Raw genomic sequence first — 18,083 nt, forward strand, 5'->3', positions numbered from 1 at the left:
TTATTTGACAATTTAAGGGAAAGGAGGTCAGTGCCCTGACTAAATAGTCAGGTATTGCATGTTTTTAAAATTATTGCAGAACACTGGTTGAAAGTCACTGCTGTAGACATAGCTTTACCCTTTTTTACTTAGTTTTGGAGCATGAGCAGTTTTTCACACATCAAATGTTCTTTGAGATTATTTCCAGTCACTTCCTGGTATTGCAGAGAGAGCACAGTTCCTTGGGAAGCACAGAGATCCGATCCATTTTCCATTTCCAGGGAATGCATGCAGCCAAGGGGAGGGTGCTGGAGAAGTGCATTCTGGGGTTCCCCCTTGCCTTGATCTAGCAACCCCTTCAGGTGACTCGCAGGCATGTTGTGTCCAAGGCATATGTGAAGAAGCGTTCCAATGAATAAGGTCTCCGGAAGTAAACTCTTAACTTTAAGGAATCCCAATGTGGTTAAGTGCCACCTCAGGCAAATCTACTTCAACCTAATGGTAATAGCAGGGTGACTTTTCATGGCTCCTCCGATTCATTTGAAGGGGAAGCACTATATAAATAGGAACAAACAATTCAAAGAGGAGGCAGAATTCCTATTTGGGGAGCTGACAGATACAGCTATTCACAGAATGTCCACCTCTAATGAGAAGCCCTGAAGTGAGCATGGCAAGCAAGGCGTCGGATGGCACTGAAACAAACAAAACAATCAGAGTCCTAGCTGGCAGGTACAAATACACACATACTCAGTGGGCTGCACTTTGTTTATATATGCATCACACGCGTATGGAAGGTGAAGGCGCTTCATGGAAAAGTAGAATCTTGGAGTTTCCACGCATAGCCCGCCAATGGCTTTTCATTGAGGAGCATTTCCGTTTGCTGTGTGCAGGGAGAGTTACAGTTGGCGGGATATTTCCCTTACAACCGCCCTATTTTCAAGGGGCTGTATGTATCCCTGTGTGGTTCTAGAACCCACAGCCGTCTTGAAAGTGAAGAAGCTACACGTTAACATGATTAAGATGTGAAGACTATTATTTTTTGGGGGAAATGGATTCAAATTAGTTGCAGATTTCATCAAAAGGAGGCGGTCTCACCCAATATATGGATTCTGTATCCTACATGCAGTATCAGAACCCTGGTAAATCAGAAGCTACATTTGGAAATGAAATTGAATTGGTTATCTGTAATTTTTACTATGTATCTTTTGATGTCTTGTTAGGTTACATAAGTGTAAAGGCCATTTGCTTACGAGATCAAAACACTCAAGTCAATTCCTCATTCTGCAACGCAAGGACCAAGCCAGCAACTGAACCCAAAGTATGCAATGCGTTCTCCTGCCCTGCCTAGTAAGTCATCTGGAAATGTCTGATCATTAAAGCCATGTCAATGCTTCTGATCAAAAGTAATGGTATGATAGATGATAGATAGATAGATAGCTGATCAAAAGTAATTGTATGATAGATAGATAGATAGATAGATAGCCCCAAAAAGTAATAGAAGAAAGAAGGTAGTTGAGGTTAAAATATAAAACTTGAAAAACACAAATTGGCTTTAGACATTCATTTAACTCTGTCTTTGCAAACCTAACCTTGGGCTATAAAGGTGGTGGTGTTTTTTTTAACCTTTACATACAGACTCCTCTGCACTAAATCAAACAGATATTTAAATAACCCAGATTCCTACATTAGTTAAGGTCACATGTGGTTGTGTGCTTAACTTTTATATAGTTGTCTAAGAATTTAGAAAGCAGACCATGAAACCCCAAATGCAAATTACACAGTAGCAAGACACAAAATAAAAAGAAAGGGGTAAGAGGCCAAGTGGTAATCCACTTCTGATGATGGTAACCTATGGGGAGCTCGGTGGGTTTGTTTTTGGATGGAGTTTAGCCACACTATTGTTTGAACAATAATTTTAAGTAATCTTCCCAGCCAAATGGAGTCTTTTCTTGTGTGATTTATCTTCTGCCAAATGTATTTATATAGAATTGACAGAGTTTCTTCCAAAGCAAGGTTGTATTCACTAATGTTTCAGATCATCTTAATAAGTAGTGTTTGCTTTGTGGTAATGCTGTGAGTTTATACAATCTTTTTATACACATTCTGTCATCATCGCTTGGGGCTGTAGCTATCTACCAATCCCATATGCCCAATAGTCAGTTTTTCTCTTAGAATCTGGAACCAGCTGTATCCTAAACACAAAAAAAGAGGAAGAAACTTGGGGGGCTTTTATGGATTTTTCTACTTTTGCTAAGAAATATCTGGTTCTAAGAAATATGTGATTACCAGACAGTGTTATTGACCCTCATGGAGTAACCTCTCCTTTGGGTGGTAGGTGTGTATGTGTGCATGCATAGGAATTGCAAGCTGATGTTTCCTATTTTAAGCTGCCTTCCCATCATTGGTTATCTCAGCCAGCCAAAGAAAGGGACTCCATTTACATATACACCCATGAAAAGAGAGTGGGTGGTAGGTGTGTATGTGTGCATGCATAGGAATTGCAAGCTGATGTTTCCTATTTTAAGCTGCCTTCCCATCATTGGTTATCTCAGCCAGCCAAAGAAAGGGACTCCATTTACATATACACCCATGAAAAGAGAGAGCCTAGCTCCTGTCCGACTCCTAAGCCTCCCCTGATGGCTCCATGTGGAAATGATACTCTGCAGTAGCGGGTTTACTGGCTATTTACAACTAGAAAAGCGCCTCACAGTGACTGCCAGGGTGGAGCGGAGAAAGGGGCAGGATCTTTTGTTGCCTTCTTTTCTTCTTCACCCTATTATTTCTCATTATTTCCTGTTGTAATAATGGGGACTCTCCAGGACTATTCTTCACTAGGGATCTACTAGAAATAAAGTTTAGACTCAGACTATTAGAGCTAGAAGGAGAAAGGAATTAACCTGAGCTAACTCCCTTATTTCCACCTGGAGCAATCATGTCACATGTGTACTTTTTGTATGCCAGCTCTGAGCTGAGGACTGGGGTGTGGAAATGAGTAACTTGAAGCTCTTGCCATTAATGAACCCTCAGCCGAATGGAAGAGATGGAAGTGTAAAGAAGGAATTGAGATGCAGTGAGATACATGTATAAAAACAAGTTTACATAAAAAAGCAGTAAGGGAGACATGGAGGTTGTAGGGGTCTGGGCTCCGAGGTCGATAGGGAAGGAGGCTAGGTGAGAAGTAAGCCTGCGGCCCCGATGTGGGGGATCACGCATGTCACGCAAAGCGTCTATTTGTGTTATACTTCGTCTAATACTTTTACAAAACCATCTTTGCCACATAAAGGAAAGAGATTTTAATTTGGAAGACAATAAAATGCCATCTTGATAGACAACTGTTGAAGCTACTAATAGCAAAATATATATTTTCTTTACATCTTATAAGATACAAATGTACAAACATAAGAAATTATTTGATACAATCTTTAACTAAATAAGATAGTATGGACTATCTAATGTTTTAGAATGCATATAACCCTAGAATCCATGTGCTAAATTCCCTGGCCAAAATGTCCTTAATTTCGCATGTCAGGCTTGTGGGGGAAACCAAAGAAAAAATTTATAGGACTAGGAAAGGTGAGAGAAATGCAAAGATATAACAACATATGTGTGACGTTATATTTCTTAAAATGATACCTAGAACCTTGGTAGAACAAGCCGAGTTTTAGACATTGCTGCCGGGATTCAAATGTAGGTATTAAAATCATATCTGCTAGATCTCTTTTTATGCTAGGCCTTCAAATCATAGAATTTCAATTCATCAAAAGTAGCTGTTGAAAGTATTAGTAGGTTCTGTTGATTACCCTTTAAATATAAAGCAAGTCTCAGACCACTGTGAAAAAGCTGGCCTGGTAATTTTTAAATAAAGAACACAAGGTTCTGTCCCTAACCCATCAGTAAATTTTAAGACTAATCAGAAAAGTAGCTGGGGGACTTGCCTCCTTAGAAATTTCCTCTGTAAGAACTTCTCTGAGTGCACCCGTCTCCTGCATGTGCACATGTGTGTGTACACACACACACATGCACACAACCTCTCATTGATCCCTCTTCCATTACTCTCACTATTGTAGTTTATGTGTTAACGAATAGCATGGCAATTATCAGAAAGTATGGTCGGCATTTGTTCACATGTCTGCCTCTTCACTGAGTTGTAGGCTCCTTAATGGAAAGAACATTGCCTCATTCCTTTTTCCAACCCTAATGCCTAGGAGAGTCCCTGGCACAAAGTTAAGATCCCAAGAAATTTGGCTGAATGAGTGGATTGCTCAGATTTCCAAATGGCACACGTTTCTTCCCCTGCAGAGGGCAGGAATGTATTTTTCCCCACGACTTTGTGGTGACTGAGTGACTCCCTATAACTGGACCGCGTGAGCACGGGCTTCAAAGTCTGCGCAAGAATTAGTACACATGGCCGTCATCGGTTCTAACGTTGCCCTCAGGCTTTCATCAGGTGGTTAATCTTTCATAGGAACGGCTTTGAAAGCGATGAGCCAAAGTCTCAGCTTCATTGGAAGTAATTTTGCTTTTCACTGGCAGTTGGAAGCCAGGCGACTGGAGCGTGTGCAGCAAGCCATGTGCGGGGGGCCAGCAGAGCCGGAAAATCCAGTGTGTGCAGAAGAAGCCCTTCCAGAAGGAGGCGGCGGTGGTGCACTCCCTCTGCCCAGTGAGCACACCCACTCAGGTCCAGGTCTGCAACAGCCACGCCTGCCCCCCAGAGTGGAGCCTCGGGCCCTGGTCTCAGGTAACTGGGTCAGACTTAGAGCCGTTGGTCTTGTTCCCCATGGAAAACGAAGGTGACAAAAACATAGGTGGTACCTTTGCTTCCCAGGAGACTCTCAGGTGTTTACTCCTTCAAGAGAACCACACTGACTTAATGCAACGGGGCATTTTCATGAACGTTTTCAGGGATTTTTTTATGCAGCCTGCAGTTTGGGACCCTTAGACGTCCAGAAATTAGAGGACGTTTAGGCTAGACTAGTGAGCACAGCTAGACAGGATTCGAGTGTCAGAGGAATGGCCGGTGAATCTGGCTACTGAATTCCCCAAAGCAAATGGGAAAGACAAATACAGAGAGAGCGGCCTAAAGGGATATCTAACTCTTGCGTCAGTGGCCTACAGAGAGGAGTTGTGCCTAACGTTTGCTATTGTCACAAATTCCCAGTGAGAGATACAGGTTATAAAGTTGGAGGAAGCATAGAACTACCTGTCATCCACACAGAGGTTCTCAACTGGGGCCCTGATGTTAATAACAGGAGACATTATCTATTGTCACAATGGGGAGGGGGCATGGGTACTACAGGTGAGATACACATCCTACAGTGGGCGGGACAGCTCCCCAAATGGTGCTGAGGGGGAGAACTCTGCTCTGTAACAGCCCAGCCTCTGCTAAACCACAGCTGGCAAGACAGTTTTAGGCAATAATAAAAAAAATCCAGGGGTTTTCTTGCCTGAACTAGGAAGCCAGGTAGCAGCCCACATTCCTGCCATGCTCTCTCTTAGGACACACAATATCGCGGAGGGTGTTGATTTCGGATCAAGTTTAACAGTGCACTACCCTGTCCCCAACAGAGGTCAGAATGAGGTTTTGTGTATTTAATGAGAAGACATGATGGAAAATGTTTTCTAATGTTGGGAGTATATCTCTTAGGGGGAGAATGTGTGAGCAGGCATAGATGTACTTTTAAAATGAGGGTATACGTTCATCTATCGCTTAGGGCAAATCTAAGTAGTATGTGGTGCTGTCTGGTCTCTCTCTCTCTGCCATTAGTAGTTATAATTTACAAAAGGAGAATCCAGAGGGCCGTTTCAGCGCAGTATGTAGGGTGGGCACGGATAAAGGACATGGAGTTCTTCACCGAAAGGAGCCTTAGTTCATGGAGTTTGCCCCGAATTTCACACGGAAATATTTGGGGAGAGTATTTTATTTCTCTTTCCTGACTACTAAAACCAACTATGTCTGAGAACTTGAAAGTCATTTGAAACCAGCATGCCAACAGCATTTTTCTTTTCACCTCAAGTGTTCCAAGACCTGTGGGCGCGGGGTGAGGAAGCGGGCAGTGCTGTGCAAAAGTGCCTCCAGGGCCGAGGGCCTCCCCGAGAGCCTGTGCGCCGGCGTCCCCAGACCAGAGTCGCAGGAGGGCTGTGTCCTGGGGCGATGCCCCAAGAACACCCGGCTACAGTGGGCCGTCTCCTCGTGGAGCGAGGTAGGACTTTCTATCACCGCTGCGTCTGGGTTTGGTTTGTTTTAATGCTCAGCGTATCCACCAGCATCCGGATGCTCAAAGCTTCTTTCTGTTCAACACACCTATACCAGGTACCTTCTAATTATTCATTCTTCCCGTCTGATTTCTTCATCAGATGTTGCTAAAGCACCCATCACGGTGTTGGGGCAGTGGAGGTTCAAAACCCCATAAAGTGTTGGGATGGAAACATGGCAACACTGGGGATGCAAAGTGCTGTGGCGGGGGTTGGCCCTCCCGTGGGACAGCCTAGCTCCACTCAGCCCAACAGCAGGAGGAATCCTTGTCAGAAGAGAGTTTGCAGGGAGTGTGAGCCTGAAAGATGGGCAGGAATCAGGAGGGCGGGGGAGGAGGCTGCTCCACGCAGAGGGGTTCCCAGAACACACTTGGTAAGGATGGAGCCGTGTGTGCTGGAGCTGCAGACATCGGGGATTGAGGGCCTCGGGGAACAGACTGAAAATCTACCCTTTAAACATTGGGGGGGCAATTAAAATGTTAAAGAAGAAGAACAAGCAGGTTTTCGTTTCAGAGAGAAGGGGAATCAATGCAAATGGGCAGAGGCCAGAAAGGCTCTTGCATGGGCATCGGCGTAATAAAGACAAAAGGGGAACGTGTTTCAGGGAGAGAGAAGTGGTACCTTTGAGAGTTCCTAGAGAGGCCACGGGTCCCTTCAGGAGTACGTGGGCAAGACAAAGATGCCTCCTTGGCTCGGGCACCTCAGTGGAGTTCACAGACACAGGAATCCTGAGGGAAGGAGCCAAGCCAGACAGAGTTTGCCTAGGACAGTGGTTGGCAAACTGCGGCTCAGCAAACCGCGGCTCCCGAGCCACATGCGGCTCTTTGGCCCCTTGAGTGTGGCTCTTCCACAAAATACCGACTTCTGTGCATGGGCCACGAAGTTTCAATCACACTGTACGTGCGCGCCCGAACGTGGTATTTTGTGGAAGAGCCACACTGAAGGGGCCAAAGAGCCGCAAGTGGCTCGCGAACCGCGGTTTGCCAACCACGGGCCTAGGAGACAGGTGTCTGCTCGCAGTTCAGTCTGGTGAGGTCCAATACAGGAGGGGTTTCTATGGCAACAGCTCTGGCTCTTGTCCATCAATGCCCTTCTACTCCGCCTCAAGGATAAGTGTAGAGCGGTGTGTCCATCTCTTTCCTCACTCATTTTCTTTGAGAAACATTAAAACCCTAATTACATGCTTGGGCTCGCCCCTCCCTCTCAGAGCTGTTGTAAGAGCTCAGTGCCATCCTTTATTGTTTGACTGGTACACTGATGCCAGTGCTTACTTACTCAGTTCATCAAGGCCCTACACTTTATCCCATAATACTTGAAACACAAACACGTTTTCTCACACTGATTTCGTCAGTCTCCATCCTTCTCTCTTTTTCCTGCGGCAGACATCATCCGGTTATATCTCGGCCGCGAGGGGCAGGGTAAAAAGATAGGGTTGTTCTTCCCCTCGGGAGCTTCCATCTCTCATCTTTGTGCCCAGCCTCCTTGACACAGACTCCCGAATCCTTAGGCCTGGACATCCAAATGAACACCAGCCAGAGGCCCTGAGTCCATCCCCTGCCACCTCATCTTTGGACTCTGCCGCACTCACATCCATAGGGCGATGCCTCATTTTGGTTTGTTGGTGCTGATGAGCCCTGTGACTGGTTTTCTCACCTGTAGCACGAGGGGCTTGGTGCCGTATTTGTGGGATCCTTGCGTGCGTGTGGCTGACCTGCCATCAGCCAACCCCTCTAGCTTCACGTGGATGGTACGTCCTCAGGCAGGGGCACATCTGCTCGGCAGACTTGACGAGAGCTCTGCACGCTGATGCCTCCTTTCTTGGCTCCTAGTGCTCGGCGACCTGTGGGCTGGGGGTGAGGAAGAGGGAAATGAAGTGCAGCGAGAAGGCCTTCCAGGGGAAGCTGATAACTTTCCCAGAGCGAAGGTGCCGCAACATTAAGAAACCAAACCTGAATTTGGAGGAAGCCTGCGACCGAGGGGCCTGTCCAGTGCGTCCTGTGTACAATGTGGCAGCTGGATGGTATTCATCGCCATGGCAACAGGTGAGTGCCCCCAGATGTTCGAGGCTTGTATTTAAGTGAGATTCAAAAAGAGGAGGCAGTCCACCAAGGGCTGCTGGTAGAAACCTGTCCACATGTCAGGAACAAAGGGCTTCACCACCTGTGTGGCCTGGGAAGGTTATGTAATCTGGGAGCCTCCGTTTTCACATCTAAAAAAACAGAGGATAATATCTTGCAAGGTTTGATTTTTTTTCCACAATAAGATAATATAAATCACTTAGTACCCGGCTTGTCACACAGTGCCAGCAGTTGCTATTAAATCCACCACTAGCGTCTTCTATATTCTAGAAATGCTCCTCACAGTCTTGACTCGTTTCGTTCTTATGTCATGTTTCCAAATAATATAATAATAGCTAACGTTTGTCAAACCCTTGCTAATCACGATGCTAAATGCTTTACATGCATTTGCTATTTTCTCACTCTCACTGCATCCTTTCAGTGGTCTTATTGTATTGTGGTCGCTGTTTTGTGGATGAGGCAGGTAAAGCTCAGAGGTGGGCACTTCAGCCATGGACCCCCAGCTCTTTTAGCTCAGCAGATGTCAGTGCCACCCTCTTTCTCGGAAGACTTCAATGAAGGTTTGGTTCTTTTTTTAAAATATATTTTTATTGATTTCAGAGAGGAAAGGAGAGAGAAAGGAACATTAATGATGAGAAGGAATCATTGATTGGCTGCCTCCTGCACACCCCCTACTGGGGATCAAGCCCACAACCTATGACCCTTCACACCACAGGCCAACACTGTCCACTGAGCCAAACCAGCTAGGGCCGTGGTCAGCAAACCACAGCTCGCGAGCCACATGCGACTCTTTGGCCCCTTGAGTGTGGCTCTTCCACAAAATACCACGTGCGGGCACGCACGTACAGTGCGATTGAAACTTTGTGGCCCATGCGCAGAAGTCAGTATTTTGTGGAAGAGCCACACTCAAGGGGCCAAAGAGCCGCATGTGGCTCACGAGCCATGGTTTGCTGAGCCGCAGTTTGCTGACCACTGATAGGGTGATCACTTTGGTTCTCATTGGTAGGAGTAGGTGATGCAAAGTCTGAGAGAACACTGTGTTTTGGTCCTTGTGGTGCACAGCTCTTCAAAGAGCTTATTGGCTTGAGAGGTGCTGCCCACACCTCATTATGAAACACGGAGTATGTCTGTGTATCTATGTTTATATACACGTATGTGTGTGCATATATATTATATATACACATGTACATGTATGTATTCAGTTGACCCTTGAACAAGATGGGTTTGAATTGTGCAGGTCTACTTATACAAGGATTTTTTTTTCAATAAATACTGTAAGTGTATTTTCTCTAGCTGACTTTATTAGAGTATACAGTTTATCATACAAATAACACAAAGTATGTGTTAATCAACTATGTTATCTATAAGGCTTCTGGTCAACAGTTACGTATTTAAGAAATTTTTAGGGGAGTCCAAATTATATGCGGATTTTCAACTGCACAGATAGGTGATACCCCTAACCCAAGTTGTTTAAGAGTCAACTGTGTATATATGTGTGTGTTTGGGAAGTAAAACATGGAGGAAATTAGCATGATTTTATATCTCTAATTGGCTAGGTGCTATACCTATGTACTAAATGCAATGCCTGTTGCTATGGATTGTTTTTATCATTATTTTACAGATTTGGAGATTGATTCTTATAAGATTTCAGTCAGTAAAGAACTGCCAGCCTAAAGTATCTACTATCTTCACAGGAAAGTTTGCATACTCCTGGTTTAGATCACCAGTTGCCAACCTTTTGGACCTCATGGACCATCAGTTGGCGACCGCTGGTTTAGATGAAATAACGATCATACAGCTATTTTTGAATTGGGGGCTAATTACAAACTCATACTTTTTCCACTAGAACTTATTTTTCCTAAATACCAGTCTATATAGTGAGGACTGTCCAAGATAGTTTCACCTGTCTGCAATTTTAAAAAGCAGAAACAAAAAAATAATTTAAAGGGATGTTTTTTCCCCTGATATTTTGTTTATTCTTTTGTTATGAAATATCTGTTATTTTGTTCAGAGACATGAAAATTTAAGAATGCTAACAGTCCTTGTTAGACTTTTTTAAAAATAGGTGACTAATTAGACAGTAACAGCATTGACTTCTGGGAAGCACCCTATCTGCCATGCTAACCAGGAATCTGGCTGGGCACCCAGAGCATTTCGTTTGCTGCCCTAGTTTTGAACCATTCCCTCCACGATTGCATCTGCAGAGATTATTTGGAATTCCTAAGCTACAGGGATTAATTGCCTAGATGTGCCTGTATTTGTTTCCACATTCTTATGGAAGCTTTTGTGTTTCTGGAAGCTCTCTTCTTTATGAGTCACCTACCTGGAGACACACTGTTGGGTGAGATAGCATTAGCCTACGACCCTTCTAATCAGATCCACTGGCTCCCACATTAGAAAGACTGGACCGCAAGCGCATGTACCTGGCTCTGGACGATTTATCAGCAGGCACCTTGGTCATGTCATGAAGCCTGGAGACCCTTTCTTTGATGTCACTGACATTAAATGGATCCCATCCAGCTGAGTGTTTCTGATGCTTCCCTCTTCTGCAGTGCACGGTGACCTGTGGGGGAGGGGTCCAGACCCGATCCGTCCACTGTGTGCAGCAGGGCCGGCCTTCCTCAAGCTGTCTGCTCCGACAGAAACCTCCGGTGACACGCGCCTGTAATACGAACTTCTGCCCAGCTCCTGAAAAGAGAGGTAAAAAGGACCCCACACTCCAGTCAGTTTTACTGGTCTTCAGAGAATGCTTCAAAACGCCATCAGATCTGGTTGTGCAGCTTGTACATTCCACACCTCTAGGGGATGCCATTCACATCCAAGTCCATGTGAACAGCACTCCTTGGAGGTGTACAAGGCACAAATCCAGGCAGTTCCCATCCAACATGATCTCATGTGCAGGAAGATTTTGTGCTATGATAAGGCTTTATAGGCATTAATTCTTCACAAGGGAGAAATGGTAATCTTGCAAGTCCATTTTTTCTAAACTAAATTTTAATCGAGCAAACACAAGAAAAAGTATACACTGTGTGCCAGAGATTGTATGATCAGTGGTAATGCAAGAGTGAACAAGAATTGCCCTCAAGGAGCTCACATTTTAATTGAGAAGACAGTTACATTACAGTCCAGTACAGGGACTATGTACTGTCCTAGGATGACAGCTGACATGTTTTCTTAGTTCAGATGAAGCGCATGTGTGCTGATGGGAAATTCAGTGAAGGAACTACACCATTCCTCACTAGTGCAATTTATTTCAAAGTGATCTGACGAACACCATGAAACATTTTTCAGCCTAACCAGATTTTCTTAGTCTCAATCGTGTACCTGCTGATTTTTCTGTTTATGTAATCACAGTTTTTTCGAAGACTCTCCAATCTCTTAGCCTACACTTGCCAATTTGTGGTGAATCAGATTCAGGACAGTTACTCGCTTCCCAGCTGAATCTACATTGTTGCTTGCTTACCTGCTTCTGAGATAGCCTTAGCTCCAGCATCACTTTCCCTTCCTCTGCTCCCTCCCCTGTCTTATCTGAGGCTTGGAGGCCAGAGCGCTAGCCTTGTAGCAGTTACTCAGAGCCAGATCACCTCTAGGCAATGCCAGGATCCTACACACCTGCAGCCTTTCTCATCAGAAAGCTTATGAGGGAAAAGTACACACATTTTGAGCATGTGGCCATGTTTTCCGGACCATCTCCTCCTTCCTTCACTATCAGTGATTTCAAATTTCCACCCTTTAGTCAGACGGCTCCAGACGCAACCACACATACAAAGATTAGGGGAGATTAGGAGAACCACATCCTGGGGCCTGTAGGCCAATGTAAGAACTACCTTTTACTCCGAGTGGCTGGGAGCTAAGGGGAGAGTTTGGGGCATAGGTTTTACATAAAATGGCTTACTTTTTTAAAGGATCACTATTAGATGGGATGTGTGTTTAAAAGGGAATTTTTTTTTTAGGCAGAAGAACAAATTTAGGTAGTTCTGAATCACAGAAAGATGGGCTAAAAATTGGGAGCTTTGTATGCTCTGACAAAAAGCACAGTGGAGAGCCACTGAAGGGTGAATTCAGAAAGCACATGAGTAGATACCTGTGGGCAGTGTGTGGTTTTGAGTTGCAGGTTAAGGCTTGCCTAGAGGAGGGGAAAACTATCCCAGCTGTGAATGAGACTATTTACAGAGGGTAGACTCTAAATATGTTTAATGTCAAAACTCCCTGAGAATCCAGTAAAACCACTGAGCCCTAACTCCTCAAACATGTGTTTATATTTACACGAAGAACATCTTACTTACAATTTCATGCACATTCTGTATCTTGTGAGATGCTTCTGGGTAAGAATTCCTGATGTGCAATGTCCTGCTTCTAATCGGTAATCACGGCCGTTCTACTTGAACAAAGACAGTAGAAAAGGCTGGTGTTGACTTATATCCATTTGGTTGCAGATTAAATAAATCTCAGAGCCAAACTTAGAGAGTGTTGCAGCTGGGCCTCCATTAGGCTCCTGGTTCCCCAAAGTAACGCATGGACCAGCAGCATGTGTGTTAGAAATATGGAATCCCAGCACTCACCATAGACCAGGGGTCCTCAAACTACGGCCTGCGGGCCACATGCAAATACAAATATTGTATTTGTTCCCGTTTTGTTTACTTCAAAATAAGATATGTGCAGTGTGCATAGGAATTTGTTCCTAGTTTTTTTTTTAACTATAGTCCGGCCCTCCAACGGTCTGAGGGACAGTGAACTGGCCCCCTGTTTAAAAAGTTTGAGGACCCCTGCCATAGACCTTCTGAATCAGAACCAATGGTTTCACAGGATCCTTAGGTGATTCTGCATGTGCTGTTCTAGGTACTTCCCTGGGGTGTAAAATGATACCTCCCAGGTTATTTGGGGAGGATCAGATAATCTCTGGCTAGATCTGACTTTTTTTCTTAACATCCACTTTTCCCCCACGGGTTTAAATTTTGTTAATGGTCCTAGTCCCTTTTGATGTCTTAATGCCGCTCTTCTCACCCTCCTATCCAAGTCCTAATGGATAAGAAGAAAAGCCACTCAGAAGCACAAGCAGGTAGATCCAAGGTCGTTAATCTGTAAGCCTTCACCTTAAGACATTGAGCCTTTTCCTAGCATGCTAACTATGTTTTCTCCTTTTAGAGGACCCATCCTGTATAGATTTCTTCAACTGGTGTCATCTAGTTCCTCAACATGGTGTCTGCAACCACAAATTTTATGGCAAACAGTGCTGTAAGTCATGCACAAGGAAGAGCTGATACCCTCCCCAGCACCTTAAGGCCGGGGTCTCACCTTTCAGGCCGAAGGCTGAAGACTCAGCACCTCACGGGTGGTTGGCAGTGTTGAGGGGCCAGCTCTGAGGAATAGTCCGGCTTCTTTTTCACTTCCCCAAAGCACATGGTACTCTGAAGCACTTGAAAATGGGAAGCGATGACAAATCTGACTCACGAAGAAACAACGTTGATTTGCACTGTTAATCGAAAGAAGTGATGAACCACACTGAGATACATCAATGTGAGAGCCTGGTCAACTTTGGGACACACCCCCCTTTGAATTTAAAAGGGTTCCATGGCAAAGACATCTGTTTCAAAAGGTCTTTCAAGAAATCGGTTTGGCTCAGTGGATAGTTGGAGGAATCAAGCATGGATGGAACGTTTACTTGGAGCTCACAGTGTAACTGAAACTGTGGACACAGACTGAGAGTTGGAGGAATCAAGCATGGATGGAACGTTTACTTGGAGCTCACAGTGTAACTGAAACTGTGGACACCCCCAACCAGGAGTTACACAGAAAGCCAAATGGTGCTCACGACAGTGCTTGCTGCTGGACTGGCAAGCTTCATGTATGTTTATTTAGTGTGAGTGTGTTGTTTTTACGATTTTGTTTAAAGTATATTCTGCTTATAGAGAGTCTTCAAGACTAAAATTCACAACTTGAAAGGTATTCCAAGGAATATTCAAAAAAAACAGGGCAACATGGACTATTTAAGATCTCCATTTAATTAAAATGCACACTTTGAAGAAAAATAAAAAGAACTCATAAGAAAGGTAAATATTGATGCCCTACACGTTATATCAACCTCGTAACTTTTGGTGCTAGACAGGATCCTTGAGTCTGCTCTTCGGGAATCCGAATTGGTGAAATGTTCTTTTCTGGTAAAAATCTAGGAGGAGTTAAATAGCAGTGTGTTGAAGGAGAGGAGACCATTATTTGTAATGCTCCCTACTTATTATCAGAGCTGCTTGGAAAATTAAAGGCCACTTGTGGTTTTTGCCTACCAACTGACATGTTTAAATCTGCCCTAGGATTTAGTTAACAAGAAAAAAGTCATGGTGGCAATAGAAAAATCCATCTGTCTTCCTGCTACGTTAATATTAATAAATCATACTATGACAAAACTATTCAATGAATAAGTATTTTACAATCTTTCAGATGATATTTTCAGTCTTCAAAAGCCAGCTGTTGGTTGGCACTAATGAGTTTAAAATTGTTCTCAATTGCAAAAACACCATACTCTTTTGCCAAAACCAAAGTAACTTACAAGACTGGGTCCTTCTGTAATTTTTTGAGATGTGGTTATAAAAGATGTATTTATATAATTCTACTCCATTCCTCAGTATTTTTGATGAATGTAACCCAACTACTTTTAAAAAGTCTCAATTCAAACAGGGATTTGCCAGCTCAGCACAACCAACTAGACAGTGGTTTATAAATTTAGATCATCCTTTGTTCCCATTCTAATTAAAATCATGCATTCTCGAATCTCAGAGAGATGATTAGATATTTTCTCAACTCTCTGGGCCTAGAACAGTGGTCATTTTAATCATAAAAAAAATAGTTCTACATCACCACCCTCTGAAAATTACAAGTTATCTGTTTTTTATATAATTATCATTTTATTTTATGGAAAAATTAATTTATTAATTAATAGCCTATTGTTGTGTTCTCACTTGCTTCTCTGAGTGATATTAATTCTGAGGAAAAGTGTTGACTAAAACCATGGGTTATAGAGAAAAGTCAAAATATATGTGTAATATTTAATTATTTTATAAGTTTTATAATAAAGTGTTCTGTTTATCTTTGAAACTTGTTAAGTTTTTGAATAAATTAGTGAGAAGTCAGTTATGTCCAAGGTAATTTAACTGTATAAATGTTAATTTTTCAATGAAAAGTTGAGAAATTTTTAGGGGGGGAAGATAAGATATTCATGAATTAACAACTTTTCCTGTTTGTGTATTAGAAAATTAGAAACTGTCAAACAATGGGATTAAATAGATAACATATTTACCACCTTAGGCATATACTAAATTTTTTTCTATCGTAACAGTCATGCAAACATTTATGGAAGTTAGTTAGATAAACCTATAAATGTAGTTGGTTTTCTTTGTTTTTCCTAGTTGAAAGTCATTCTGATAAAATTGTTTTGCAATGAGAAAGAGAAAAGGGAGGAAGAAAAAAAATCTATGACCAAGGGAGCAAGATTATACAATGGGGTAAAGACATTCTTTTCAATAAATAGCATTGGGAAAACTGGACAGATACATACCAAGAAAAAAATGAAATGACCACAGTCTCACACCATGTAACTCCTAGAAGAAAACATAGGCAGCAAATTCTTTGACTTTACTCTTAGCAATATGTCTCATCAGGTGAAAAATAAGCAAATGGGACTACATCAAACTAAAATGTTTTTGCACAATGGAGGAAACCATCAAGAAAATGAAAAGACAACCTACTAAATGTGAGGAAATACATCCAATGAGGGGTTAATATCCAAAATATATTTAAAAACTCACACAACTTAACACCAAAAAAAAAAAACCCAAAATACCACTTGATTAAAAAATGGACAAAGGACCTAGACCAGCCGTGGGCAAACTACGGCCCGCGGGCCGGATCCGGCCTGTTTGAAATGAATAAAACTAAAAAAAAAAAAGACCGTACCCTTTTATGTAATGATGTTTACTTTGAATTTATATTAGTTCACACAAACACTCCATCCATGCTTTTGTTCCGGCCCTCCAGTCCAGTTTAAGAACCCATTGTGGCCCTGGAGTCAAAAAGTTTGCCCACCCCTGGCCTAGGCAGTGATGGCGACCCTTTTGAGCTCGGCGTGTCAGCATTTTGAAAAACCCTAACTTAACTCTGGTGCCGTGTCACATATAGAAATTTTTTGATATTTGCAACCATAGTAAAACAAAGACTTATATTTTTTATATTTATTTTATATATTTAAATCCCATTTAACAAAGAAAAATCAACCAAAAAAATGAGTTCGCGTGTCACCTCTGACACGCGTGTCATAGGTTTGCCATTACTGGCCTAGGGGGTATTATGCTAAGTAAAATGTCACATAGAGAAAGACAAATGCCATATGAGTTCACTTATATGTGGAATCTAAAAAAAAAATGAACAAAAACAAATGAACAAACAAAAGAAATAAATTCATAGATACAGAGAAAAAATTGATAGTTGCCAGATGGGAGAGGAGTTAGAAGAATGGGTGAATAAGGTGAAGGGATTAAGAAGTATAAATTGGCAGTTAAATAGTCACAGGGTCATAAAGTACAACATAGGGAATATATGGTCAATAATATTGTAATAAGTATATATGGTGTCAGGTGGGTACTAGGCTTATTGGGGTAATCACTTAGTAAGTTACATAAGTGTCTACTATGTTGTGCAGTTGAAAGTGATAATATTGTATGTCAACTAAAATTGAAAAATAATAAACAATTTTTAAAAGATGAAAGAAGAATAAGAAACCAGAAAGTATAAAGAAACTCCATATAGTCCCTTGACTGGTCTTCCTCAGACCAGAGCCTAAGGGAAAAGCAATGGGCTGTCATTGGAGATGAAGCCCAGAGCTGTGATATCAACCTCAAAAGAAACATTCTCAAGACAAAGAAACAAATCAAAGACCTGGAGTTTCGTTTACAAAATCTAATTCTAAAGGGTGGGCCCTGCCCGTTTAGTTGTAGTGAATGTATTCCACCAGAATTTAGTACTCCACAATCCCCTACCTATAAATTTCTAAAATTTGTACATAACTGTGCCAAGCTCGGGATCATTCTAGGCCATAATTACAAAGTTTATATATATATAATCCTTTTTATTGAATACTATACTAAATCTGCGTGTAAGCATCAATTTCCTACCCTAATAAACATTCAAATTCTTTTTAAAAAACTAAAATTAAAAAGCATTTTTTTTCAGGCTTTTCAAATTTTGAATCATCAGACCAGAGGAGAATAAAAACTCTCTGGGCAAAGTGAATCCAACTGACCTGAATAAAAAGTTTTTTCCCTGCATACATAGAAAGAAAAAAAATAGATAGATAGATATAGATATAGATATAATTTATGCATGTATAACTAAAAATATGTAAGAGGGTTTTTATATGAATTATTGCTAATTGGCACATATAATAAATGTGGTTAAGAATGAAAAATGGTATAAATGGCAGAAAAGAGAAAGTATCTTTATACCTTTTGGTAATAAAGTATCACTAATAAAAGTAACCACATATTAGTGTTTAGCGGGTGCCAGGTACTGTGCTAATAAGCCCTGCATATCTGTTGCCGCATTTATCCTCATAACAGCCTCGTTAGGAAGACAGTGCTATCTTCCCACCACAGATGAGAACTCTGGGTTCAGAGATTTGGCCTCAGGGCACATGGTCATCAAGTGATGGGTCAGGATTCAAACCCAGGTCCATTGGACTTAAAAGATTATTCTCTTGTTACTGTGCTGCATTACCCTGAGAAAGAC

The 18,083-nt window shown here is 42.2% G+C and overlaps 1 protein-coding gene across 1 annotated transcript in view; it reads left to right on the forward strand.

Annotated features, from left to right (window-relative positions):
* Positions 1–13,570, forward strand: part of ADAMTS18 (ADAM metallopeptidase with thrombospondin type 1 motif 18) — a 124,755-nt gene extending 111,185 nt beyond the window's left edge. Inside the window, 6 exon segments of the mRNA XM_023752551.1 lie at positions 1,200–1,326; positions 4,513–4,717; positions 5,994–6,179; positions 8,061–8,273; positions 10,862–11,009; positions 13,455–13,570. Of these exon segments, the coding sequence (XP_023608319.1) occupies positions 1,200–1,326; positions 4,513–4,717; positions 5,994–6,179; positions 8,061–8,273; positions 10,862–11,009; positions 13,455–13,570 (995 nt within the window).
* Positions 13,571–18,083: the final 4,513 nt, after the last annotated feature.

The sequence above is a fragment of the Myotis lucifugus genome, unplaced genomic scaffold (assembly GCF_000147115.1).
Source record: "Myotis lucifugus unplaced genomic scaffold, Myoluc2.0 scaffold_35, whole genome shotgun sequence".
NCBI lineage: Eukaryota > Metazoa > Chordata > Mammalia > Chiroptera > Vespertilionidae > Myotis > Myotis lucifugus.